Source organism: Lissotriton vulgaris, chromosome 3_1, assembly GCF_964263255.1.
Source record: "Lissotriton vulgaris chromosome 3_1, aLisVul1.2, whole genome shotgun sequence".
Taxonomy (NCBI): Eukaryota; Metazoa; Chordata; class Amphibia; order Caudata; family Salamandridae; genus Lissotriton; species Lissotriton vulgaris.
In genome coordinates this window covers 360,761,686-360,785,920 of record NC_141689.1, presented here as the reverse complement: position 1 = coordinate 360,785,920, position 24,235 = coordinate 360,761,686, and the positions used below count along the sequence as shown (strand labels likewise).

The 24,235-nt window shown below is 43.5% G+C and overlaps 1 protein-coding gene across 1 annotated transcript in view; it reads left to right on the top strand.

The window, feature by feature from the left end:
- TTC33 (tetratricopeptide repeat domain 33) overlaps positions 1-6,081 on the top strand; it is a 678,801-nt gene extending 672,720 nt beyond the window's left edge. The window contains exon 5 of the mRNA XM_086960577.1: positions 395-6,081. Within this exon, the coding sequence (XP_086816703.1) occupies positions 395-748 (354 nt within the window). The 3' untranslated portion in view covers positions 749-6,081. The remainder of the gene's footprint in view (positions 1-394) is intronic.
- Positions 6,082-24,235: the final 18,154 nt, after the last annotated feature.

Here is a 24,235-nt window from a genome sequence, read left to right as displayed (position 1 = left end):
GACGGGGTTGGATTGGTGTGCCACACAAGAAAAAACGATGTACGAGTCGCTCGGACGGCCCAAGAAATATCGTAGGGTCTGGTGGAAATGGCTTGGGGGCATAGTTTAGTCCCGAAGTGAATGTCCTAATCCATGTTGTTTCAGATTTATTAATGTCTGTACACTGGGATGCACAAAACTTTGTCTGTACTCCTGGACTTTCTTGGTGTTGTGATGATTGGCTGGTGTCCTTTGTCAAACCATTAAAATCAATAAAAAGGTAAATGTTTCTCACAGGATTTGCACATACAGCAGGGTGAGCTTCTACTAATGTACAATTAGAATAATGCATTTGTGATTTATCCTAAGAGTGCAATCTTGCAAGATCGTCGACACGTGTCCTTCTCTCTTGTAGGCCATTCGAAGCTTCCAAGTGGCGCTGCACATCTTTCCAGAGAGTCGAGAGCTGTGGGAGGAGGACCTGTCATGGGCACGGCAACTTTTGGAGAAGAAAATTGGAGCAGAGAAGGCAGAGCTGCCAGGGGCAGAGGACAGAGCTGCTTCCGCCCGAGAGCTGATTCCGGACTATGACTTTGAAAGTGATGAGATAGTGGCCGTCTGTGCGGCCATTGCACAGCAGCATAAGGCGGCACACACAGATGACAAGACAGTGCTCATTATGTCTGCGTCGGGCACTGTGGAGACCAGGACTGAGAGGTTTGAGAATGCCACCACTCCTGACAAGGAGATGTTCATCAAAGCCAAATAAGGCTCTCAAAATGGTTCCCTGGAGGCGGCGGAGGAAACCTGAATTGTTTGCCTCAGAAGTCCTGTTGCAGAATATTGTAGAAAATACATGTTTTATAATTAGTGATACATATTAATGCTCTCTCTGTTAATTTTACATAGATGTTATGTAATAAATACAATATACAAAGAAAACAATCACATTATACTACACAGTGCTCAGGAAAGGCTATTGCTTCATAGTAGCCTCATCAGAGTAACCGAGCATTATTACTACTATTCCTTCTAGCAACCATTGGTATGGAAAATCCTCACTGAAGAGGTCTCGCGATGGTTTGTGCAGAGTGTACCGCTCGTTCTTGCTGTAAGATCTGGTCTCTAAAAATGTACTATACCCTTTAGAGAATAAAACACCATCTCTGCTTTCAAAATGTTTGAAAGGAGATTCCTGTTGCTCTGGGCTGACAACAAGCATTAGATAACCAATGTATTATTGCACACATCTGCAAAGTAATGTATTCATCAAGAGTAAAGCAAGCATTGTCTCAAACTGGTCACGGTTTAGCAGGCTCATGGAAATATTTTTGTATATATTATGATATATTTCTATATAACACGTGGTCAAACGGTCACGGTAACAACAAAAACAGTATATTGTAATTGTTGCTTAAATAGTATCTCTCTTAAATGTGTTCCATATAAGTTAAAGGCAAAATACCTAAAGTCCTATCTGAGTAGGCAGTCAGCCTACAGAGTACAACTGAGTTGTTTCTGAAATGGTGGTGCTGCTGATCAGGATAAGGCGTACAGCTGGCCTATTTCCCAAATTGTGGTGCTGTTGATGAGGACATTTTTCTTGAAAGTTGAAGCCTGGAGGAGATACGCCATAGAGCGCGTCAAGGTTGGAATATGTTAAACATTTTGAATAAGAATAAAATAAAAAAACAAAGTTGAATTAGGGATCTAGATTTGTGTGTGCTCCTTTGTTGTTGAGAGAAAGATTGTGAACTTGCCTTAGTAAGGCTTTGAGAGAGTGATGGATCATGCCGGGAAGAGTGAACATAATTAGAATAAAAAGGAAGTGAAATATCCTGGATCTGATGGATATACTTAGATATATAAAGGTGTTCAATATCAATGGAGACTAAAGTTCAGAGTCTAGGAAGCCATTGCATTACGCCCATTGTGCCAACATATTCAACCAGCCCATACAGATGCTGGAAGTACTTTAAAGCAGAATGAGTGGTACCAGCATTGAGCCATTCAGACTAAGCTACATGAAATGAAAATACAGTGGTTTGAAATAAGAGGAACCTAAAGAGTATTCAACATGCAGCAAAGAAGGAATGGGTGTCCGCAGCCGAAAGATTATGCAACCAAAAGAAGCTTGAACTGTGGTCATCGTGGCTGACATACAATATTCAAATGAAAATTGCTGTTGTGTCACTAGGGTGACAAAGATAGAGTGATATAGAACTTGCACTCTTCCAAGAAGTGCTATTGAATGATTCTGATTCCCACACATAGAGTGCTTTAATGTGATATTAAATATTTTTCAATGTCAAAACAGGTGATGCAGAATGTAATGAGTTATGCAATGGTGTAAAGTATCTGTGAAGTGTTGAAACTAGGTTGGTAAATCCTGCCAGGTGCCTTGCTGTAAACGTACTTCAGGGGGCTCCTCCCACACCTCTGGATCTTGATGGTCCTCTCTTGAAGTGAAGGAAAAACACCATCCAGTGGCCGGGTGTTATTTTTAAGAACAAGCTGGCAAGTGAGAATTCTACATCATGTCTTTATTGACTGATCCTGGTCAGCGCAGTGAGCTCCATATTCAAGTGAACTGTCCAATTCATATATTCGCTTTTCAAAGGTAATTTATCAATTCATTAGCCTCATACATCGATGGTGATATAAAACTCTATATACAGTGGACTTTCCTTGCTTTGAATTATAGACCGAAATTTCAAACCATACGGGCAAACCTGTAGATCTATGGTACGTTTCTTAAGAAAAGTTGTCCAAGGATTATCTACATATCCCGCAACCTATGCTCCCATTGCCTCATTCTTAGAACTTCTGAGCCATTCTGCTATATTCTTGGCACCTTCAGGATCTGTTTAGGAATAAGAAACACATTTTGTATTCTATGTTCAAGTACAATCAGCAGTGTGTAACTGTGTGAAGCTTCATCAACTAACCAGTCACCTAATCTTCAAAAGTTTAACACACTAGCTGCTCAAGATCCCGGGTGCCTTACATGGAACATGTTCATACGCTAAGAGGTGTGGCTTTGGATGTGTTCTCAACCTATGATTCACAACTAGATACATGTATTTTCTCATGGCCTAGGTCTAGGCCCCTTCCTGTCAGTTTCCAGAGGTAGAATTGCCTTATCCCTTCCAAGAGACAGTTTGTCAATGACACTCTGGTCATGTTATGCAGCACATTTGTGTAACAACCCTCATAACGTACATGTAGTACTGTGGTTTATTGCAATCTGTCACATTACGAGCAATTCATTAAATGGTCTTTTTGTGTCCTCAGATTGTGTATTAATTGAAGGGGTAGCTTTACATACATTGGGTGTACAAGGTACAGCAAACCTTTATCTGAATCATTGATTTTTTCATTTAGAAAAAATATCTAGTTAATCAAGCCCTATAATGTGCTGCCGCTATTTGATCAGCGTGAAATGATTTATTTGTAGCTCACCCGATCGGTGCTCTTCCGTAAGGTCTTGCAAAATTGGCAGTGCAGATTAGACATTAACGAAGAAGCTTCTGGCACGTGTCCCTTGGGCTCAGAATTTCAATACACTAGTTGCCTGATTGTTTCTAATCGTTGTGACATAAAAGACAGCACGGATCAGCAGACTGTGGTGAATGTTGGAGAGGTCTTCCACCTTTAGAAGCTGTTTGTTGTAGTGTAAGGGTCAACTCCCATCTAATCTCAAATCAAAAACAAGTATTCTCCAAGCGGGTGCCACCTGCGATACAGCTGTTTAGTTCGGAGGACTTTGAGCTTATTACCTTTGTAAATCAATAAACTGAGTTCAGGACTGTTATTGAGTGTTAAAGGTAAACATGGAAACAGGCTCAGAAGTGAAGGAGTTAGTCCTGAGGTCACGCCCCTTCACTTTGCATCAAGAGTAGATGTGTTTCTACTCTCTTGACCCTCAAAAAATGTAACTCGTAATCTTTAGCCCTGTTTCTTTTTTGTTTCAGACTTAGCGCCTGACTTTTGTATTTTTTGCAGTTTCGCCCAGTAGGGATTGGAATGCTGTACATGAGCACCAGTTATATTACACAGGGACAAATCCTATTTTGTGGCACAGGTACATTAAGTGAATTGCCCAGAATCGTATGAGGTTGAGCGAACGCCGAGACTCGAGCCTGGCTCCCTAATTTTCCCCTGTTCCAGATTTGGCAGCTTTAGCCGTTAGCCACCCTCCTGACTGAATTGTAGAGAGAAGGCCTTCAACTTTGTTTATTGCACATAATTGTTGCATTGTTCTCTGCCATTCTTTAAGTCTTGGGTTTGTTCTTTCACTTACAACCCTTACTTCCCCTCATTCTTCAACACTTGTGCTGACTGCCCAATTTGCAAACAATGCTAGTTTATTTCAGTTTATCAATTGCCTCCAACATTGGCAAGCGATACTTTAACCTCAACACTCCTATCACAAAACTTAGATGCCTCCTAACACTTGTGAGTTTCGTACTCACTTCATTTATTTTCTTAACTTTTTCCTAGCAAAGTCATTGCAAATGCAAATGTTAACAAACTATGTACTGAATTCCACTTGAGGATTTGGGGCCCTGTTTGCAATGCTCACTGATTGTACGTTGGACATTTGCTCTCTTACCATTAAGTTTGAAGGGAACTTTTGACTTCGGATATCTTAAGAGCTGGATTCAAAAAGAAAAGTGTAAAAATATGGGCAGAGTTCTACTTCTGTGACTCAACTTACTTTTACCTTTTTTTCCAAACAGATGTAATAGTTGCCTCAAAAACCACACCCGGTGCAGATTTAAATGCAAACTATTGCTCCCATGGCATGCCACATAATGTGTGACTTTTTCTAGGCTGCCTATTCGCCCTGTGTGGAGGTGTACATAGACTAAAATTGGGCTCAGTGGGAAGCTATTTCCTCCTTCCCATCCGGGAAGAGGAGTTACCACAGCAGTTGTATGGAAGAAAGGGGTCCAGATGTCAGTTTGTGTCGCCTACAAACATATATGTTTGTGGAAGTTCACAAACCAAAAAGGCAATCCACCGCTTGATCCTCCACTTCCTATCCCTTGCAAGGGATTTACTTCTGCAGATTTCTCTACACTTACTGTTACAGGGGCAAATCTATATGATTTCCCAGGGTGGGAAATGCTTGCAAGGTGTATGGGAATACCTGCAAACATAAAAATGTGCGGCACGTTTACAAACTTCACCACCGAAAATTCCTAGAATTCTTCCTTCAAATCTAAAGTTCTTAATGCAGAAATCTTTTCCCATTGAGCAAATGTCCCCAAAATAACTATACCCTACAAATGTAAAGTTCTGTAATAAGCTGGACAGAGTAGGCAAAAATGTTGCAGACCAGCCTTAAAGTAGATTTTAAGTAGCTAACCAACTTCTCCTATTGAGGCCTTTGCTTTCGCAGGGCCTCCCTCCAGCACCTATCTTTCCAGCACAGAATCTCAAACCATTTTTCTGCTTTCCTCAGTAAGAGTCTGCTGGGTTCCATTCAAAGGACACCCTTTTGAGTCCTCATTTTTTGTTAATGGCCGATGCCCGAAGAGATGCACATTTTCTGTTCAGCCAATGTTACCCACTTTTCTATGACATTAAAATAAATAATCACCCCGGCTAAAATATTATTTGAAATCGGCTCAAAATGTTAGCACTACTTTGTACTTCTGCTTCCATTTACCTCCACATTCATATTTATCATTCTTCATTACTACATCGGACCTATGGATTCTGTGTTCTCATGTACCCCATAGAGACACTCTTGCTAGTGGACCTTCTTTTATGTTTGTGCTTTTAACATTTTACCAGCATTTCATCTTAGCCCAGATTGTTCTTCTTTCAGCTCTACATTTTATTAGGTTTTTGCCATTGACCTGTGTTTGTTTTTTTATAACTACAGACTTTGACTTCTTAAAGCACCAATTACCCCACGATCTCTTTCAAACTACAGCATGTGGCTAGCACTTTAGCCATTTCCTTGTTAGCTGTGTATTTGTTTTTGTACAGTTGTCTTGTCAAATTATTTTGTAATGTTTTCTTATTCCACTTAGTGTGGTGTGTGTAGGTCAAGACTGGAAAAATAAAGTTGAAAATAATGTTGCAAAAGTCTTTATTGTCCTCTTTTTTCATAATATCCAAAATCCTGGTATTTCGATGTGCTTTTATGTGTAGTTAATTAATTAGTGAATTCCACCTCCATTGTGCCAGGCGGATCTTGCTTCCACTACCTTTTTTAGGGCTCGCAAGCGAAAATCCCTTTTGTAGGGGTTTAAAAAATGGACCTGAAAATTCCACACAGCTTGTGCATGTTATTTCCTAGGTCCATTTTGATTGGGCTTTGTGTGCATGCTGTTTTTTAACAGAACACGCTATAGGCCATAGGCAGGCGTGTAGCTCCGCCTATGGCCTATTGGTGTCTCTTATGCGCACCAAAGCCCTTATATCTTCAATTATCGCGGCCAGACACTGGCGCGATAATTGAATATTTAGCAATGCCAATAGCTCAAACTTAATTAATGCGAGACCTATTGCATTGCAAATGCTTGTTATCATATGCCGGATTCGCAAAAGGCATTTTGAAATATGTAAAGTAGTACTCCAGTAGTACTACTTAATGTACTACAAAATGCAGTCCACAAACCTATGTCCGTAGATCTTTGCTTCTATTATTTTCTCCAAGCAGCAGAGATTTCCACCTATGTCAGTGAAGGATTTAGTAGAAGATATGGGAGAGGCAAGAGGGAGTGTTAAGAAAATAATAAGGGAAATTTAAGGAGGGATTGATGGAGGAATATGCTAATGCAGAACACACCCCCACATGAGAATAAGACAATTGCTATTCACAAAATACACATCTAATTGTACTGTAATACTAATAGTGCCATAAGAGGCTTAAATGTACCCCAGCCCAGCCTTGGAGTATGTATGTGTGTGTGTGTGTGATGTAATTGTTTATTCTAAAAAACATAAGCATACTTAATGTTAAATGTTATTGTTTTATGGATACGCTGAAATGTAAAATTAATAATTGTTTACCTCTGTTAAAAAAAAGGTGTACAAATATATTAGCATTAATTGAAAACATGATACACATTAAATAAAAATCAATATGTAGGTCATTTTAATTTAAAGTATTGTTAAAAATATATTATGAAAAGAATAATTTATATTTCAATTAATTTACAATTTAATATAAAGTTAATTTAAGGCGGTAGTGTGTTATAATTTGTTCTTTAGGTACTCCTAGGTTAGTATTATTTGTTTAAAATTATTCTATGTTTTTATTTTACGTTATTTATTTTTTTAATAATACAGTTTATAAACTTTCTCTATAGTTTGCTATTGAGAGATCTTGACTCCGGTAGTGCAGATCTTCACAAACAGGTGGAAAGTTACTAATTGGAACTTTACACACATACATTTGTTGTAGGAGTCTCCACCCCATCACTTGAGTGAGTGGGAATCCTAGATCTACATCAAAGAGTAAATCATTATTTGGAAATTATGACTAGCAAAAGAAGTCGACAGTTATACTTAGATGTAGGGGTAGATCTACACGAGTATAACCACACATGCAAACTTACTTTTGTAATTCAGGCCCCCTATATTATATGCTATTATGCATTCATATTCACCCCATAGTAAATTTCTGGGTTGTAAGCACGGCCAAGTATGGGTATTGCATGATCAACATCTCATTAATTACTTCATATTCATATAGAGAGTTTCCTCTACATTACAATCATGAGTACATGACGCTGTGGTAAGGGGCAGCAGCAGGATCAGTCCTCTCTGGGCATGGGTTAAAGCAGCTGGCAGGTGCTATGTCAAACTCATTCTGCATCAGTAGGGGCAGCTCACTAGTAACTCTTTCTCTTCTACTACAGTAGCCATCATGAAGCTTTAACGTGCCCTCACATACCCATATTCAGTCAGTGGGAGGCAGGATATGATATTTCCTCCCGTTAAATGATTCAAAGAGGATATGCCCTTTCCTTTGTTTCCTCCCTGACCCGTATTCCCAACACATCAGAGAGATTGTCAGCAGACAGTTCTAAAATCTTGTTGCAAAAAGTCAACCTTCTGCTGGTTAAGAGTGTAAATGAGTGGGTTCCGGCTTCGGAGAGCGAAGAGAGGAGAGCGCGTTGCTATTCTCGCCACTTCCTCATACTGAAGCAATATTGTGGCCTCAGGCCTTTGCTGTGCCTCCCACTAACTGAATGCTTTTCAACTTAAAGAAAAATTCAGGATGTTTACCGTCTTGGATTCTTTCTGTTCTGGACCCAGGAGTTGTAATCGTTTCCCTGGACTTGTAGGCCATGTATTTTCGTGTAGCTGAATAGAAACAAGAACTACCCCGCCAGGGTAAATTTCAAGGTCCCGTGGGGATCCTTACAATCAGATGGGAGGTGACATAAAATACGAATCGGGGCCAGCAAAACATCACACAAAGTCAATTGGCCTTTTTGATTGAAATATATATAATTTATTTACTATTTGTTGGTTTCATATAGAAAATTCATACAGGAGTTTTAGAAAGATATATACATAGATTTAAACTCTTTTATCATACATACGGTGAAAAGAAAAACCATGGTGTTTCTGGTTTTAGGTGGAATCAAGGTTAGGGTCCAGCAGAATGCATATATTCAGGTCCCACACACTCCCAGAATTATCCACTAAGCATACACTCACTTTCAACCTCACTCACTAAAATAATTATACAATCGCACTCATAAAATTCATAAAGGTACATCAAGGCCTGCAGAAAAAGGTATCTTATGGCTGCTAGAAATGAAGTTACAATATGGAGGCAACACAATATAGGTAAGGTGGTTTAACAAAGACTACACTTAGGGCCATCCATATGAGTCACGCCAACGCGCGTTTCAATGCAGAGCCTATTTAGGATGCACCTTCATCAGGGCGAGGATGATCAGGGGGCGGGGACACACACACTGTAAATGAAGAAAAGTTTTTTCATATTAAAATAACAAATCACAATACATATCAAATACATATATTCAAAAATTCTTAAAACATTTAGCCGAGCCAACCTGGCTTCTAGATTGGAAAACATATACATAGTGAAAGATTCCCAATTGTTTATACAGTATGCTAGCTCAAAGTGTGTGTGCAGGCTCTGATAACGTAAGATCACTCAAGACACATAGGTTCTTCCTCAATGGGAGAGAAACTACGGTCAACAAGGATGGACCGAAACATATACTTACCACGCAAGGTACCAGTGTGCTCACAGACATTCATTCAGCTAGCCATCTAATGTCTAACACTTAAGAACAAGGGGGAGTTTTCAGGGCAGTTCAAGGGTGGGAGGAAGGGTTCTTTTTAAAGGGGTCCCTAGAGAGGGACATCGTGGGATATGGTACATTGGTACAGGTCAACCGGCATGGTAGCAGAGTGAAAAAAATTGCAGGGGCTTACCACTTTTCACGCTGTGTAGCGCACGTGTAGTATGAATTGGACCAGTATTGATAGATCTCCTGTATTAGTGAAGGGGGATTCTCTGGAGGAGAGGGTCTGTTTTCTCAGGTCCAGCTGCTAGATTTCTAAAGAGTTAGGGAATCAAAAGTTAAAATTCGGATAAGGGGTCCTATATACAACAAGAAGGAGGGACAAGTCAAATGACAAAGAATTAGACCAGATATAACACATAATCAGCGCCTAATATTCCTACGTTGTGGGGACGACGTTATTAACACGTTCTAAATTCCTAGTCGGTTTTAGTACATGGCTAGTCCAGAAAGAGGAAGTTACCTGGTAGGGGGTGAGCCACGATGTAAAGGGGGGGTCAGACTACAAGCGATGTAAAGGGGGGGTCAGACTACAAGCGGGTCCTTCTTTAGCGTTGAAGGCTCGTCCGGTCAGATGGAGTCTAGCGGGAATACAAACAGCGCTCTGTAAACAAGATCAGGGAGCGTATTCGACATACATTAGAGGATAATACAGGCTCGAAGGAGTCTCAAAAAAGTCTCGGGATGGAGGGAAGGGGAAAGACAAAGGGTTAGCCAATGATCTATGCAGGCCGGTGGCCAGTAGTACTCATACAGGGGTATACATAAGACGAGTTGATAAGGTATGTACAGGGGCAGGTGGCATATATTGGGGATAACGATGAAGTGGTTCTAGGAAGGAGGACGGATAACCCAATCGTTTCCTATAGTGCAGGAATCCGTCGCAAAACAGTTCGCAGAATAGACGAAAAAGTCTCTTACCCCAGGTATTTCAATGAGAATGGGGCCTCGGGGGGGGGGGGGGGGGGGGAGGTTTGGTTTTCGTAGGTGCAGCAACGGGGTGATTTTCCGTCAAACGCGGAATGCAGACAGGGTCAGGGGAAGAGAGAACAGGGGATAACCCTGCAAATAATGAACACATTTTAGATTCAAACGGCCAATAGCAAAGATTAACTAATAAACACTTTTTTAATTGAATTTGAATTTGAATTTAAAATATTTATTAAGCGCAACATTCACTAGCAGTTTCTTGGCGCTGTGGAGGGCAGGGTAACAATGGGGAAGAGTGACTACCATACCAGACGACTGGTGGACCTGAAGAAAAGTGAGAGCATATCACAAAGGAAAGGCCTGTTTGAAAAGAAAAGTTTTGAGGTCTTTCCGAAAAGGAAGGTAGTGTGTTGCCAGTCTTAGGTGGTCCGGTAAAGAGTTCCAAAAGGTGGGTGCCAGCGTGGAAAAGTTCGACCCACCCCACTTCTTGCGCTTAAAGCGGGGGACCACCAACAAGGACTGAGACGAAGAGCGAAGCTCTCGAGTGGGGATATACTCCCTAATCATAGAAGAAATGAAGGCGGGAGCCAAGCCCCGCCGTGAGTGAAAAACCATGCAACCCAACTTAAACAAGGCCCTCTCTTTGACAGGCAACCAATGAAGTGCTTTTAGAAGAGGAGTGCAGTGATGCGAACGAGAAAGGCCATGAATAAGTCGGGCTGCCTGGTTTTGAACCAACTGGAGTTTCCGTAGGCTATACGCTGGAATGCCGTTGTACAGGGCATTCGCGTAGTCCAGCCGGGAGACAACAAGAGCGGACATAATCAACTTGAGTGCCGGAAAAGAAAAAAAACGGGAAACAGTGCGAATAGTGCGAAGTGTGAGAAAGCAAGAAGAAACCACATGACTGACTTGTGAGTGAAGAGTGAGTTGATTATTGAGTTTGACACCTAATGTCTTGACTGAGGCAGAAGGAGAAGGAGGGGGCCCAAAAGAAGAAGGCCAGAATAGAGAATTCCAGGGACTGGAGCAACCACCCGTGAGGACCAACTCGGTCTTGTCCGGGTTCAACTTTAGGTGGTTGTGATTCATCCAGTCCCTGATGAAAACCATAACTGACTGAAAATTAGAGATAGAATGAGAAGAAGAGGAAAGATTGAAGATAAGCTGGAGGTCATCCGCATAATTAAAGACGGTGACCTCCAGCTGCTGAAGAGCAAAAATCAAAGGACAGATGTAGAGATTAAACAAGAGAGGGGAAAGAGAAGAGCCCTGAGGGACACCACAAGTGACAGGTAATGAGGTAGCCGAAAAGTCTCCCAGCCGGACCGCCTGGGTGCGATCCCTTAAAAAGGAGGAGAGCCAGACCAAGGCCGAGCCCCCGATTCCCGCCGCTCCGACACGGGACAACAAGATGGAATGGTCCACCGTGTCGAAGGCGGCGGAGAGATCGAGGAGCACCAGGGCCTGATGATGGTTTTGGTCTGCTCCCTCCCTAAGGTTGTTAAGGACCGACACCACAACGGACTCCGTGGAGTGTCTTGGTCGAAATCCTGCTTGTCGGGGCGCTAAGGCGCCGTTCTCCTCAATGAAGGAGCTGAAAATCGTTGTTACATACCGCTCCAGCACCTTGCCCAGGTAGGGCAGCAGCGAGATTGGACGATAATTGGCTGGAGCGGAAGGGTCAGCCCCCGTTTTCTTGAGGATCGGCACTATAGTGGCGGATTTTAGGGAAGGAGTCACCACCCCTTGAGTCAAGGAATTGTTAAGAAAAGTAAGAGGGGGCAAGGGACAAACAGTATAAATGTGTTTGAGGATGCGGGCTGGACAGACATCCGTCGGAGAGCCCGATTTAACTTTTGGGAGAATGGCCAGAAACGCATCCTCAGTGAGCGGAGGAATAGAAGTGAGGGAAGACCGGGCAATAGGGGGGGAAGGATCAACGAAGGCCGGGGAAGGAGGAGGAATATTTAGTTTAATGTTGGTTATTTTATCCAAAAAATAAGAGTTAAGGGAATCACATAAATGTTGAGTAGGCAGGGGTTTGAGAGATGCCCTGTCCGAGTAGGCCAGGTCATGAACTATGGAGAAAATCTCTCTGGGTTTATTTTCTGCCACCAAAATTTTGGCGGAGAAATAAGCAGTCTTTACATCGAGTATAGCTCTCTTATACTCTCCCAGGAGGATGGTGTATCTAACTTTCAATGTAGGACAGTATTCCCTTCTCCACAGCCTCTCTGCTCGCCTAAGAGCAAGCTTCTTCTCCTTTAACTCCTCGTTAAACCAGCGATTGGATTCGTTGGGACGTCTAGTAGATATCCGACGTAGGGGAGCTACCAAGTCGCAACCCCTGGCAAGCCAGGTGTTAAGGATGGCGGCTTGGGATGAAGAGGAGAGGCCTGTCAACTTAGGCGAGGAGTCCAGTAGGGAAGATGACAAAGACTGGAGGTCAGCACGACCCCAGTTACGTGCCCAGGTGTTTTTGGCTAATGGAACTTTCGCCGCTGACCTGTAATGGAGGGAAAAGGCAACTAAAAAGTGATCCGACCACGGACAAGGGGAAACAGAAATGGATGAAATAGAACAATTGAGGGACCAGACCTGGTCCAACACGTGACCATGTTTGTGTGTAGGAACTTGGACATGGGAGACCAAGTTCAAGGCCAAAAGAAGTTCAGAGAACTGTTTAGAAGAGGTACATTCTAGAGCGTCAGTGGGCCAGTAATTAAAGTCCCCAAGTACAAGGACCGAAGCATGGTTGACCACTAAGGTGGCCAACAGATCCTGTATGGAGGGCAAAAATAAAGGTGACAGCTGGGGCGGACGATATACCAATAGACAGGTAAGAGGGGGAGATAAAGTAGGGAAAGAAACTACAAGATGATCTGTGGGAGTAATCAGGGGTGATGGGAGTAGTTGCATGTTAAGGTCAGACCGGGCAATGATAGCCACTCCACCCCCCGCTTTGCCAGCCGGACGATCTGAGCGTAGGGCAACATAGGATGGAGGAAGGGTAGCCAATAGAGAGGGCAGGGACGATTCGCTAAACCAGGTCTCGGTCAGAAATAATATATCTGGCTTCTGTACCTCAAGCAGGACAAACAGGTCCTGGCAGTGCCTAACCGCCGACCTCGTATTAAGTAAAAAAATGGATAAAGGGCGGAATAGCGAGGCATTAAGGCCGGGAGGCAGCTGAGTCGAGCAACAAATAGAAGGGGCCAGATGGGCAGGGACTGGCTCGTGAGTAGAGGGACTAAGACCAAGAGATTCAATATCAGCAATAGTGGCATCCGCCAAAGGCCACTGGCCCTGTAATGCCACAAGATCATTGGCAGAATAGATGAATTCAAGGGGCGTGTAGCAGAGACTACCAATGCATAAATAGACATGCTGCGTCTAGGCAGGGGAGTATCTTACCTCATGTATTCAATCAAATATTCGAGGGTATATATATATATCTCCAGCCTAAGTCAGCGACAGGACCAACGCCGCTCACAATGGTGGGCCACAGCGGGGTTCGCCAACCCCTCTTAATCCAAAGTCTACCCTACGCGCTTCGCAGCGTCCGCTGCTTGATCACGAGTAAGGGTATGTCAAAAACAATAAAGTCATGTGACATTCACTTCAACAACAATGTAAACAGACTATACATTTCGTTTTCCATCGTTGGATTTAAACATAAACAAAAGCATATAACTGCATCGATTTCACACAGGTTAAATAACCTCATATGTACCACAATTTGTAGCAATTCATATCGTATTTAGCGGCAGAGCGAGAATTGAGTTCTCAAACTCAAACTGCAATGCCCATAGTCCATCATTCCAGAATCAAAGCAGTCCGGTATTACACCTAAAAATGTCAAATAGCCGTTTTTTTATAATTCATTTTGTTTGACCGGATGAATTATCCTACGCCACAGTGGGCAATTAACATCACAACAGACGCTTGCGTATTGGGCCACCATATTGAGTATTTCACTGCCGTAATTGATTTTCATTGTTACAACATCTTGAAACTTTATCAGCTTTTACGCTACTTCAGTCTGTGACATCCTATTAACAGCCCAAATGGGCTGGTATAATAATCACTTTTCCACATATGTTGTAAACCAAACATCGTCACGCTTCGTTAAACCTAAGTGGGCATTAGTACATTGTGCACAATTAGACCAAAATTAAGGTCCCACAAAGGGTCACAGAACCATAAATCCTATCCACAAACAAAAATCGATTGCCGATACTTTCACTCTTTAACGTCTTCGTATTAATCCATCTGACAGCAAAAATTCTGAAATTTAAAAGAGAATGCACCAATTAACACATTGTAAATACATTATTAACATACACCCAAATATACATATGAATCATAGGAGGTGAGAATGAAAAAATCAGTTAAAACTTCCAAAAATATCTTAAAATGACCAGCAGTAACAAATATTTTTAGCCTAAGTGTACAGCAAGTGCTTCATCAGCATTGTGGCCTGATGGTTGCAGTGTATGATATTTTATTATCATCTTGGACTCCAAACGTCTTAACTCTGTGAGTCTGTCTCCCCCTCCCTCTCACGCCTAGGGATACAGTCCAAGGCCACAAAAAGAAATGACGTGCAATTGGATACTGTCTATCGTGGAGAGTGATTGCCCTTAGATGCTCCAGCACACATTTTTTGGCCTTATGGATAGTACTGCCAATATAGTACTTGTTGCACGGGCATCTAAGGGCATAAATTGTACACTCTGTATTACACAATACATGTTTCTTGATTCTGAAAGTACTACACTCAGCAGATAGTTTGACTGCCTTGCAGCTGGAGCTGTACTTACAGGCCTTGCAACTTCCACATTCAAAAAACCCTTGCACAGCTCCACTCTGCATTTTGATCAATTTTTGGCAGTAAGGCAGGACATATCATGTCTTTAAAGGACTGAGCCTTCCTATATGTAACCTGCGGTGAGTCACCTACATATTTCTCCAGATCAGAATCTGAATGTAGAATATTCCAATATGTTCTTCCTGCTCCTGCTTGACCTTTGATTTAGGTAGCACTCGAACACCACCAGAGGCTCCAAGCAAAGCCCTTTATTTAAGGTATGGAAACGATTCACTGCAGAATCATTTAACAGTCATTGCGCCACTGCCGGTTGGACACCATCCTGTAGGATTTAGGACACGTTCGCTGCGGAGGCCCATCCTGGGTCTTTATTTGTCCGACAGAACATTTGCACGTAATGTATGCATCGGTACTACCACTCCCAGAATCCTCGACACAACTCATACAGAGCAGCCCATCATGGGGCGGGCCATTAAGGAGAGCAAGGGGAAAGGCAGTGACCGAGCTGTGCTCTTAAATCAACCACATGTCTTTGAAGAAGAGAAATTGAAATGCGGCGGCAGTGAGCCAATGACTGTTAAAGGATTATGCAGTGAATCATTTCCATACCTTTAATAAAGGGCTTTGCTTGGAGCCTCTGGTGGTGTTCGAGTGCTTCCTAAATCAACGGTCAAGCAGGAGCAGAAATATATATATCTATATATATATTCACTGAAAAAACCATAGGTTTCACACACGTTATAGTTAGGAATTAGCATTTAAAAAACCTTTGAAATTCACTGAAAAAACCATAGGTTTCACACCAGTTATAGTTAGCTGAACATTTTACTCACACAAAACCATTGAAATTCCCACGTTATAGTTAGTTGGACTCACTATAACTCGCGCGCCCGCAATCCACAGCTGATGATGTCACATATTACATCATTCATGACATGGTCAGTGACATCACTGATGACATCACTGATGACATCTCAAATGACATCACTGATGACATCATCCATGTGACAATGAAATGACTATACATGGGAGCCTGTGATTGCGTAAGTGGCTGTATGGATCAATGTGTATCGGTGATTGTAATATGTTTGAATAAGTAAGGTTTAGTGTGTATAACTGTGTAGATGAGGAAATGGGAGTGTGATTGATTCTTTGCATAACTGACTAGGTGTGTGAGTAACTCCGTGGATGAGTGTCAATGTGTGAGTGTCTGTATAGGTGTATGAGTGGATATGATAGTGTTCTATTGATGAGTGACTGTATGTATGAGTGATTGTATGGGTGAATGAGTGGATGTGTGTGTAGACCTCGAAATCAGTGAGTGCGTATGTATTTACTGGAATTGGTGTGTCAATAATTTCAGGAATGGTAGTATTTATCACTGGGTGTATCAAAGGTTAGATTAGAGTGTGAGGAGGTGCATCGTATTATCACATGGATGATGTCATCAGTGATGTCATCAGTGATGTCATCAGTGATGTCATTTGAGATGTCATCAGTGATGTCATCAGTGATGTCACTGACCATGTCATGAATGATGTAATATGTGACATCATCAGCAGTGGATTGCGGGCGCGCGAGTTATAATGAGTCCTACTAACTATAACGTGGGAATTTCAATGTTCAGCTAACTATAACTGGTGTGAAACCTATGGTTTTTTCAGTGAATTTCAAAGGTTTTTTAAATGCTAATTCCTAACTATAACGAGTGTGAAACCTATGGTTTTTTCAGTGAATTTCAAAGGTTTTTTAAATGCTAATTCCTAACTATAACGATTGTGAAACCTATGGCTTTTTTCTGTGATTTTCTATGGTTTTTTAAAAGCTAATTTATAACTATAACATGTGTGAAACCTATGGTTTTTTTCTGTGAGTTTCAAAGGTTTTTTAAAAGCTAATTCCTAACTATAACGTGTGTGAAACCTATGGTTTTTTCAGTGAATATGCAACTTTTTAAAAATGATAATTCGTAACTTTAACGAGTTTGAAAACTACAATTTTTAAGTGAAATAATGTTTTTTAATGATAGGTAATTATTATATCTATTAATTTTTTTTCTAATTATTTCCCAATTCTATATTTGTTCAAAACAATTTTTTACATGTTTTTCATATATATGTTTTTTTGTATTATTTGTGCACCGGTGCGCTCTCGGTACGCGTACCAGGGCGCGCGCCGGTACGCGCAACAAGAGCGCCCTATCGCGATCGGAAAAAAATAAATAAATTGTATTAAAAGTAAATAATAATATATAGAAGTACTATTTATAATATTTAAGAACCATATTTGAACTTTAAACGCATTCCAGAAAAACGAGCAAAACGTCACTGCTACGCGCCGCGTAAGCGCCCCCGGAAGCGCTCCAGGAAGCGCCCACGTACGTGCCGCGTAAGCGCCCCGGAAGCGCTCCGGGACGCGTAGCGTAAGCGCGTCAAGCCATGTGACCTTAAAATAACACTTTTCATTGGTTCAGAAATTTTTTTTTCCAAATATTGAGAACCCCACCCATTTCTCTCACTTTTGCTTTGTACTTGGAGAGAGCAAGATGTGTTCTGTGCATTATCTGCTTCTCAAAGTTTTCTGATCTACAGCAATAGCTGAAAGAGAGTCAACCAGCAGTGATTCTAATGGTTTTTTGCCTGAGGACCCTCCTCACCACAAAACAAAGGACCACTTCATTTGGAAATTTTTTGACATCCCTGAAGGAAAAAAAAAGGTTAATGCTGCTAAGGTAACCTGCAAGATATGTGGCACTACTTTATCCAGAGGCAATCCTAATAGGAAATATAGCTTTGAAAATGCCACCTTAATTAGGCATGTCCAGAGAATACACCCAAATAACTTTGCCAGGGAGAGTGTCAGAGACCTGGCAGAGAATGCACGAAGAGATGGCGGCAGCACCTCCACTGGTGGAGCAACAGCTTCGGGAACACCATGTGGAAGAATGATCCCTAATGTGCAGCCGGTCTTTGCAGGCATAACATTTCTATGCGTGGACTGTAATGAACTGCTCTGCTATGGGGAGCAGAGAGTTGAACTCATTGCTATGAAGAGACAGGAACACCGCTGCCCTCCCCGTCCCTAATTTTTCATCTTTTTTTTGCTCATGTTGAGCAGTTTTTGAATCCCTTGTTTTGTTTTTCCCCTGAAAAAAATACAAAAAAATATAAAATCGTTATAAAAAAGTATACAAAAAATATAAAAAAAAGAAGAAAAAAAAGTTCTTTTCAGAACAACCTCCAATTCTCAAAAAAGAGCTGTATTCTTTACATATTTTACAATTCTGTTTTCCTAGTGGTGCGCTCAAGGTGCGCGTACCTGAGCGCGCACCTGAGAACGCACCCAGCGCTTACCCCGCGAAAATTTCAACAAAAAAAAAAGGTTTTTTGCCCTTCAGGGTCCTTCTAGGCCCCCCTCAGAAAACCTAGGGGGTCAGGGGGTGTCTACTCTGCCCCCTTTTAATTATATCCCCCTTTCTTTTTTCACCTCTTGTGTCTCGATTCTACCGAGACACAAGATGGCGGACTCTCCGGACTGTTTAGAATGTTGACAGACACCCGATAGCCAATCAGCTTTCCGCTCGCGCACTCCCGTAGCGCTCCGGGTGCGCTCCCCTGTACGCTTACCGGTAAGCGGTCGAAGCGCGCATATAGATATATATGTGTTTTTGAAATTAATTTACAAAAAAAACACTGGAGCAATTTTCAGCAAATATAGCAAAGGCACATCTGCGTACCAGTCCCTACAATTTTGCCAAGTTTGGCGTAATTCCATTCAGCGGTTCGGGCTGTAGACTTGTCAGACCGTCCTATGGAAATTAACATGGGGAAAACACGTTTTGGGACCCCCCTTTTTTCTCAGCCCCTTCTTCACGAATCCCCCCGAAACTTCCAGGGAAGAAGCGGAGCGGAGCTGGCCAAAATTTTGGAAAATTACACGCAAATTCCTCAACCGAGTTATTCCCAATAGAATGTTGCGGATTTCCTATGGTAGCCAATCCTAACTATAACTACCTACTGGCGACCACCAGTAGGTAATATCTATCTATCTATATATATATATATAGTAGGTATATATAGTTAGGATTTTTTCCCTATGGGATTTTTGAAAATTCTATGTCTAATAACTTTGGCGTTTGTGGACGGAATCGGCTGAAATTTTCAGGAAAATGGCACATTTTGTTTCTGAGCAGCCCTTGAAAATTTGGGGGGGTTTCGTCAAGGGGGGGCCGAGAAAAAAGGGGGGTCCCAAAACGCGTTTTTCCCATGTTAATTTCCATAGGGCGGTTGGCCTCACTTTTAGCTCGAACGGCTGAATGGATTTGCACGAAACTTGGCAAAATTGTAGGGACTGTTAGCCCGATGTGCCTTTGCTAGGTCTCAATATATGTGCTCCAGTGGATTTTGAGAAATTAACGTTCAAAACAAGATATATATCTGTAACAGCGCTCCGGGCTGCGCTCCGGTCCGCTTACTTTTCGCGAAACGGAACTTTGCGATGCGAAGCTGATTGGCTTTCTGGTGTCTGTCAACATTCTAAACAGTCCGGAGCGGCCGCCATCTTATCTCTCGGTAGGATCAAGAGAGAAGAAGAGGTGAAAAACGAAGGGGGAATTTAATGAAAGGGTGCAAGGTAGACCCCTCTTGACCCCCTAGGAATGATGTTGGGGTTATTAAAGGGTCCCGTGGGGAAAATAAAAAAAAATTGATTTTTCACGGTAGAAGCGCTTCCCGGGCCGCGAACTGGGCCGCAAACTGGTAGCGAAACGGGAATTCGCCATTTTGTGTTTCGTTTTAATTAAATTACTAGGTATAAGGGGGTGCGGGAGACGTATCCTGATCCCTTATGTTTTCTGAGGGTGGCTGAGGAGGCTCATATATGTTGATACATGTCTTCCAGCGGCTGTGCGTGAGCGGTTTTTTTTTTTTGCTGCGTGACGTCTGTTAACGTTCGATTCGATGGAAATCAGGAAGTGTTGACCGCCAATTTGTCACTGCGATAAAATATTTTGTTATAAATGAATCCTTATTGATAAACATTGTTTGCGCCATCTTGCCTTTTTTCCAATGCCACAATTTTGTCGTGCACGGCAGCCATTTTAGATGCCTTGACCAGACCCACTCTCTGCACGCCGTCGATTCTCAGCACGGCTCCCCACCCTCGCAAGCATCTCCCCCACGCACTGGTCACCCCCGCTCTCTCTCTCATGCATGGGCCATAAACTTCCCCCCATCTGCGCTGCTCTTCCCTGAGAATCACACCCTGTGCCGGCCCGACACCTCCCTTTCACCCTATTTACTACCGCACCCTCTGACACTCCTCTTCCTCTGTGTCCAATTGTCCAGGCCGGTCCCAGGCTATCACCTAGCCCTGCGGATGTAGTTTATGGCCCCCGCTGTAGAGAATCCAGACATGCCAACGCTCCCGATTCAGGCGTGAGACTACCGTTTTCAGTGCTAGTCTCCCGCCTCCCGATTCCTGCAAGCAAAAACCCGATTCCTCGGGGGTTTCAGCTGACAGGGCTTGGTATTGTGTTACGTGCTAATTCTTCCAGGAAATGTCAGAGGGCCGATGCAGGGGCTCTAGAAGGGGTGATAAACCATTTAAGCCTCATTAACAAGCGCATGGTCTTTTAAAGATCTGTGAAGTACTCGGGCGGCGGTGTGTGTGTGCCCTCTTTCAGGAGCGGGCGGGGGGGGCACTGCCAGCAACTTGCCAGGCACACTTGCATCACCCTTTCTCTGCCTGCTATTGCGCTCCATGCTTCGGAAAGGTAAGAAAAAGAACGTGCATTTGAGTTTGAAATGTCCGATCCTGTAGCAGCACACTTCCAAAGCCCACACATGACAATAACCCGATTCAAGGCCCCATTCACCCGATTTTTAAAAAATTTATAGCACTCCAACAAAGTAGTAGGATTATAAAACTTTATTAACTTATAAATATATAGAACGCAACAAAAACTGTAAATATATTTAAAAAATTTTTGGAAAAAAGAAGCAACAATGGTCAGTAGCTGTCTTTTGTGCGAATAGTCCCAAGGCAGCACAATGTGCTGAGTTCTGGACGGCACCCAGGTGATGTCACCTGGGTGCCGCACTGGTTTTTGGTATCCTACAATGCAGCTCAGAAAAACAGTGTGGGGCGCCCCGGGGGGTGCGCGGGGAGGCCTCGTCAGTAGCGGTCTGTTGTGCGAATAGTTCCAAGGCAGCAGAACGCGCTGAGATGTGGATGGCACCCAGGTGATGTCCAGTAAGTTGCCGCACTGGTTTTGATATCCTACAATGCTGCTCCGAAAAACGGCGTGGGGCGCCCCGGGGGGGGGCGTGGGGGAGGCGGCGTGAACGGGCCTCCCCAGGTGGAGGCTCGTCTGCTGTACTGGGGCGCCCCTTTACCGTTTCAGTTCCCATTCCGCCCGCTTTTGCTACACTGTGCTTCATCCTCCATTCAGCTGTTTATCGCCCGCTCTTGCGGCTACAGCGTCTCGCTCACCATGTAGTTGAGTTGCGCCCACTCTTGCGGTGCAGCGATAGGCGGCTGCCATAGGACTCTTAAAATGGCGGACGGCTCTTCGGATTTGGCCTGGTCCACTAAAATGGCCCTGGGACACCTTGGAACTTGGACGCTTGCCTGCTAGGGCTTGGGCTCCATTCTCGAAAGCGTCCCCTCAGCCGTGAAGATTCTACAAAAGTCTTGGGGGCCCTCGACTCCTGCAGGCTTCCGGTGGGGAGCGGCTGCCATGATTGCTCGCGGAATGACCACGACGGAGCCACGAGATGGTGGTGCTCTCATGCTGACGCCAGCTTCAGTCTGAGTCATCCAGAAACAAGGTGGGGCTTTCATCGTTTGGGAAAAAAAAATGTTCTAAACCAATGAAAAGTGTTATTTTTAGGTCATATGACCAAGCCTTCCATCATTAGGAAACCAAAAGTAAAATGAACCAATGAAAAGTTTTATAAACAAGTCACATGACCTGTTATGCGGCATAGGGCTACAAAAAGCGTAGAAAATCCGTTGGCACGTGAGGCGGCGTCAGTAGCGGACCGATGTGCGAATAGGCCGAAGGCAGCACAACGCGCCGAGATCCGGATGGCACCGAGTTGGTGTCCAGCAAGTTGCTGCACTGGTGTGGCTATCCTACAATGCTGCGCCGAAAGTCGGCGTGGGGCGCCCCGTTGGCCTGTAAGGTCGCGTCAGTCAGTGGGGGCTGTGCGTCTCCCCCAAGATGGAGGCTCCTCGGCTGCAGTGGGGCGCCCCTTAGCGTTTCACTCGCCGTCCAACTGAGTTGCGTCCGCACTTGCGGCTACAGTAGGCCGAAGGCAGCACAGCGCGCCGAGATCTGGATGGCACCGAGGTGGTGTCCAGCAAGTTGCCGCACTGGTGTGGCCATCCTACAATGCTGCGCCGAAAAACGGCGTGTCCAGCTGAGTTCCGGTCACTCCTGCGGTACAGTGACTCGAACGCGCCGAGATCCGGATGGCACCGAGGTGGTGTCCAGCAAATTGCCGCACTGGTGTAGCCATCCTACAATGCTGCGCCGAAAGACGGCGTGTCCAGCTGAGTTCCGGTCACTCTTGCGGTACAGTGACTCGAACGCGCCGAGATCCGGATGGCACCGAGGTGGTGTCCAGCAAGTTGCCGCACTGGTGTGGCCATCCTACAATGCTGCGCCGAAAGTCGGCGTGGGGTGCCCCGTTGGCTTATGAGGTGATGTCAGTAGTGGACCGATGTGTGAATAGGTCGGAACCAGCACAAGGCGCCAAGATCCGGATGGCAAGTCCTGGATGTTGAGTGCCATAGTTGAGAGTTCTGAGCAGTGTTTGTAACACTGTCTGAAGCTTATTTGCACCTGCTGCAGCTTCACTATTGCCCTGGTGTGGCCAAAGATCGCCCATGACATAGGCGGCCGGCTCCCGGGGTCCGGCGAAACTTTTTTCCTTTTCCTTTCTGCATCTTGTCCCACAATCCATTTGACCTGAAGACACGACCAGGTCCCTGAATGTGTGCAGGGGGACGCTATTGATTGAATCAAAATGGCGGCTTCACACAAAGCTGAGTCAAGCGTTGCTGTTGATGCTATACAGACAAAAATTGGTTTTTAGTTTGTACATTCTTCAGGATTTTTTTTCCATCCAAGCCTGATTGAGAGTTTGTAGAACAATGGCTTCAGATTTTCAACATACTACTCTTCAACACTCTTCCTAAATGTAACAATGTGAGACTCACTAGGAGAACGGCTGTTTATCTTTCCTTTCAAAATGCTGCCAACAATATTTTCTGAATGGAAGACACCATCTTGTAGCATAAAGGGCCGAAAGGCGTTCTGGTCTGGCCGATGGTTGGTGGAGACATTTTGACTGTATCTTGGACCTGCCCGGCCTCGCCCAAAATGGCGCCGGTATAAATGGGACTCGTAACTCCTTGTTGTGTACTGGTTGAACAACCTTGATATCACGAGATATGAATGCAGTTTTGATGATCATGGCGGGCGGGGACGAGAATTGATTGAATATTTCGACATCCCTATTGATATTAAGTTCTGATGTGTTATTGATTACTGTACTATTGAAAGTTCGAATTAACGTCACCCATGGTACTTGCCCGCAAATGTATATCTAGATAATTTTTTTGTAAGTGGCCCTGTCGTATTTTAATTACAAAATGTACGTCCACCGATTCCGCAACTGTTAGACACCTTAGTTCTTGCAACCTAATGGCCCGCTCGTTACGTTCCTCTACAGTGTAAATGTCTCCTCATCATATACGATTTCAGTTTGCTCCGTGGCCGGCCCACGTGGTTATAGGCCCGAATTTGTATACTGACATTTTCACAATAAAGGTTTTTAAAACAAAACATGGTAGTAGTATTTACATTGGTAAAGTTTTTACTTTTAGTCACTGTTTTCGAATCAGTAAAAGGCAAGTGAAATAAAGCAGTCCAATTACATGACGGATAAAAGGTATAATACGTAGGAACGCAGTAAAGATAAATGGTCAAGGGCAGTTGTGTTTTCCACTCCTGCAACATAAAGTGATCGATAAGAATCTGATAGTCAGGCGTATCGGCGACTAAGACAGCAGGCCGAGCCTCTTTTACTCAACGGCTCCGTCATGGGACGAAGAAACGCCCTTTTTCTCGAAAAAGGAATATATTTTACTTGCAGGACAGTTGTAAATTTTC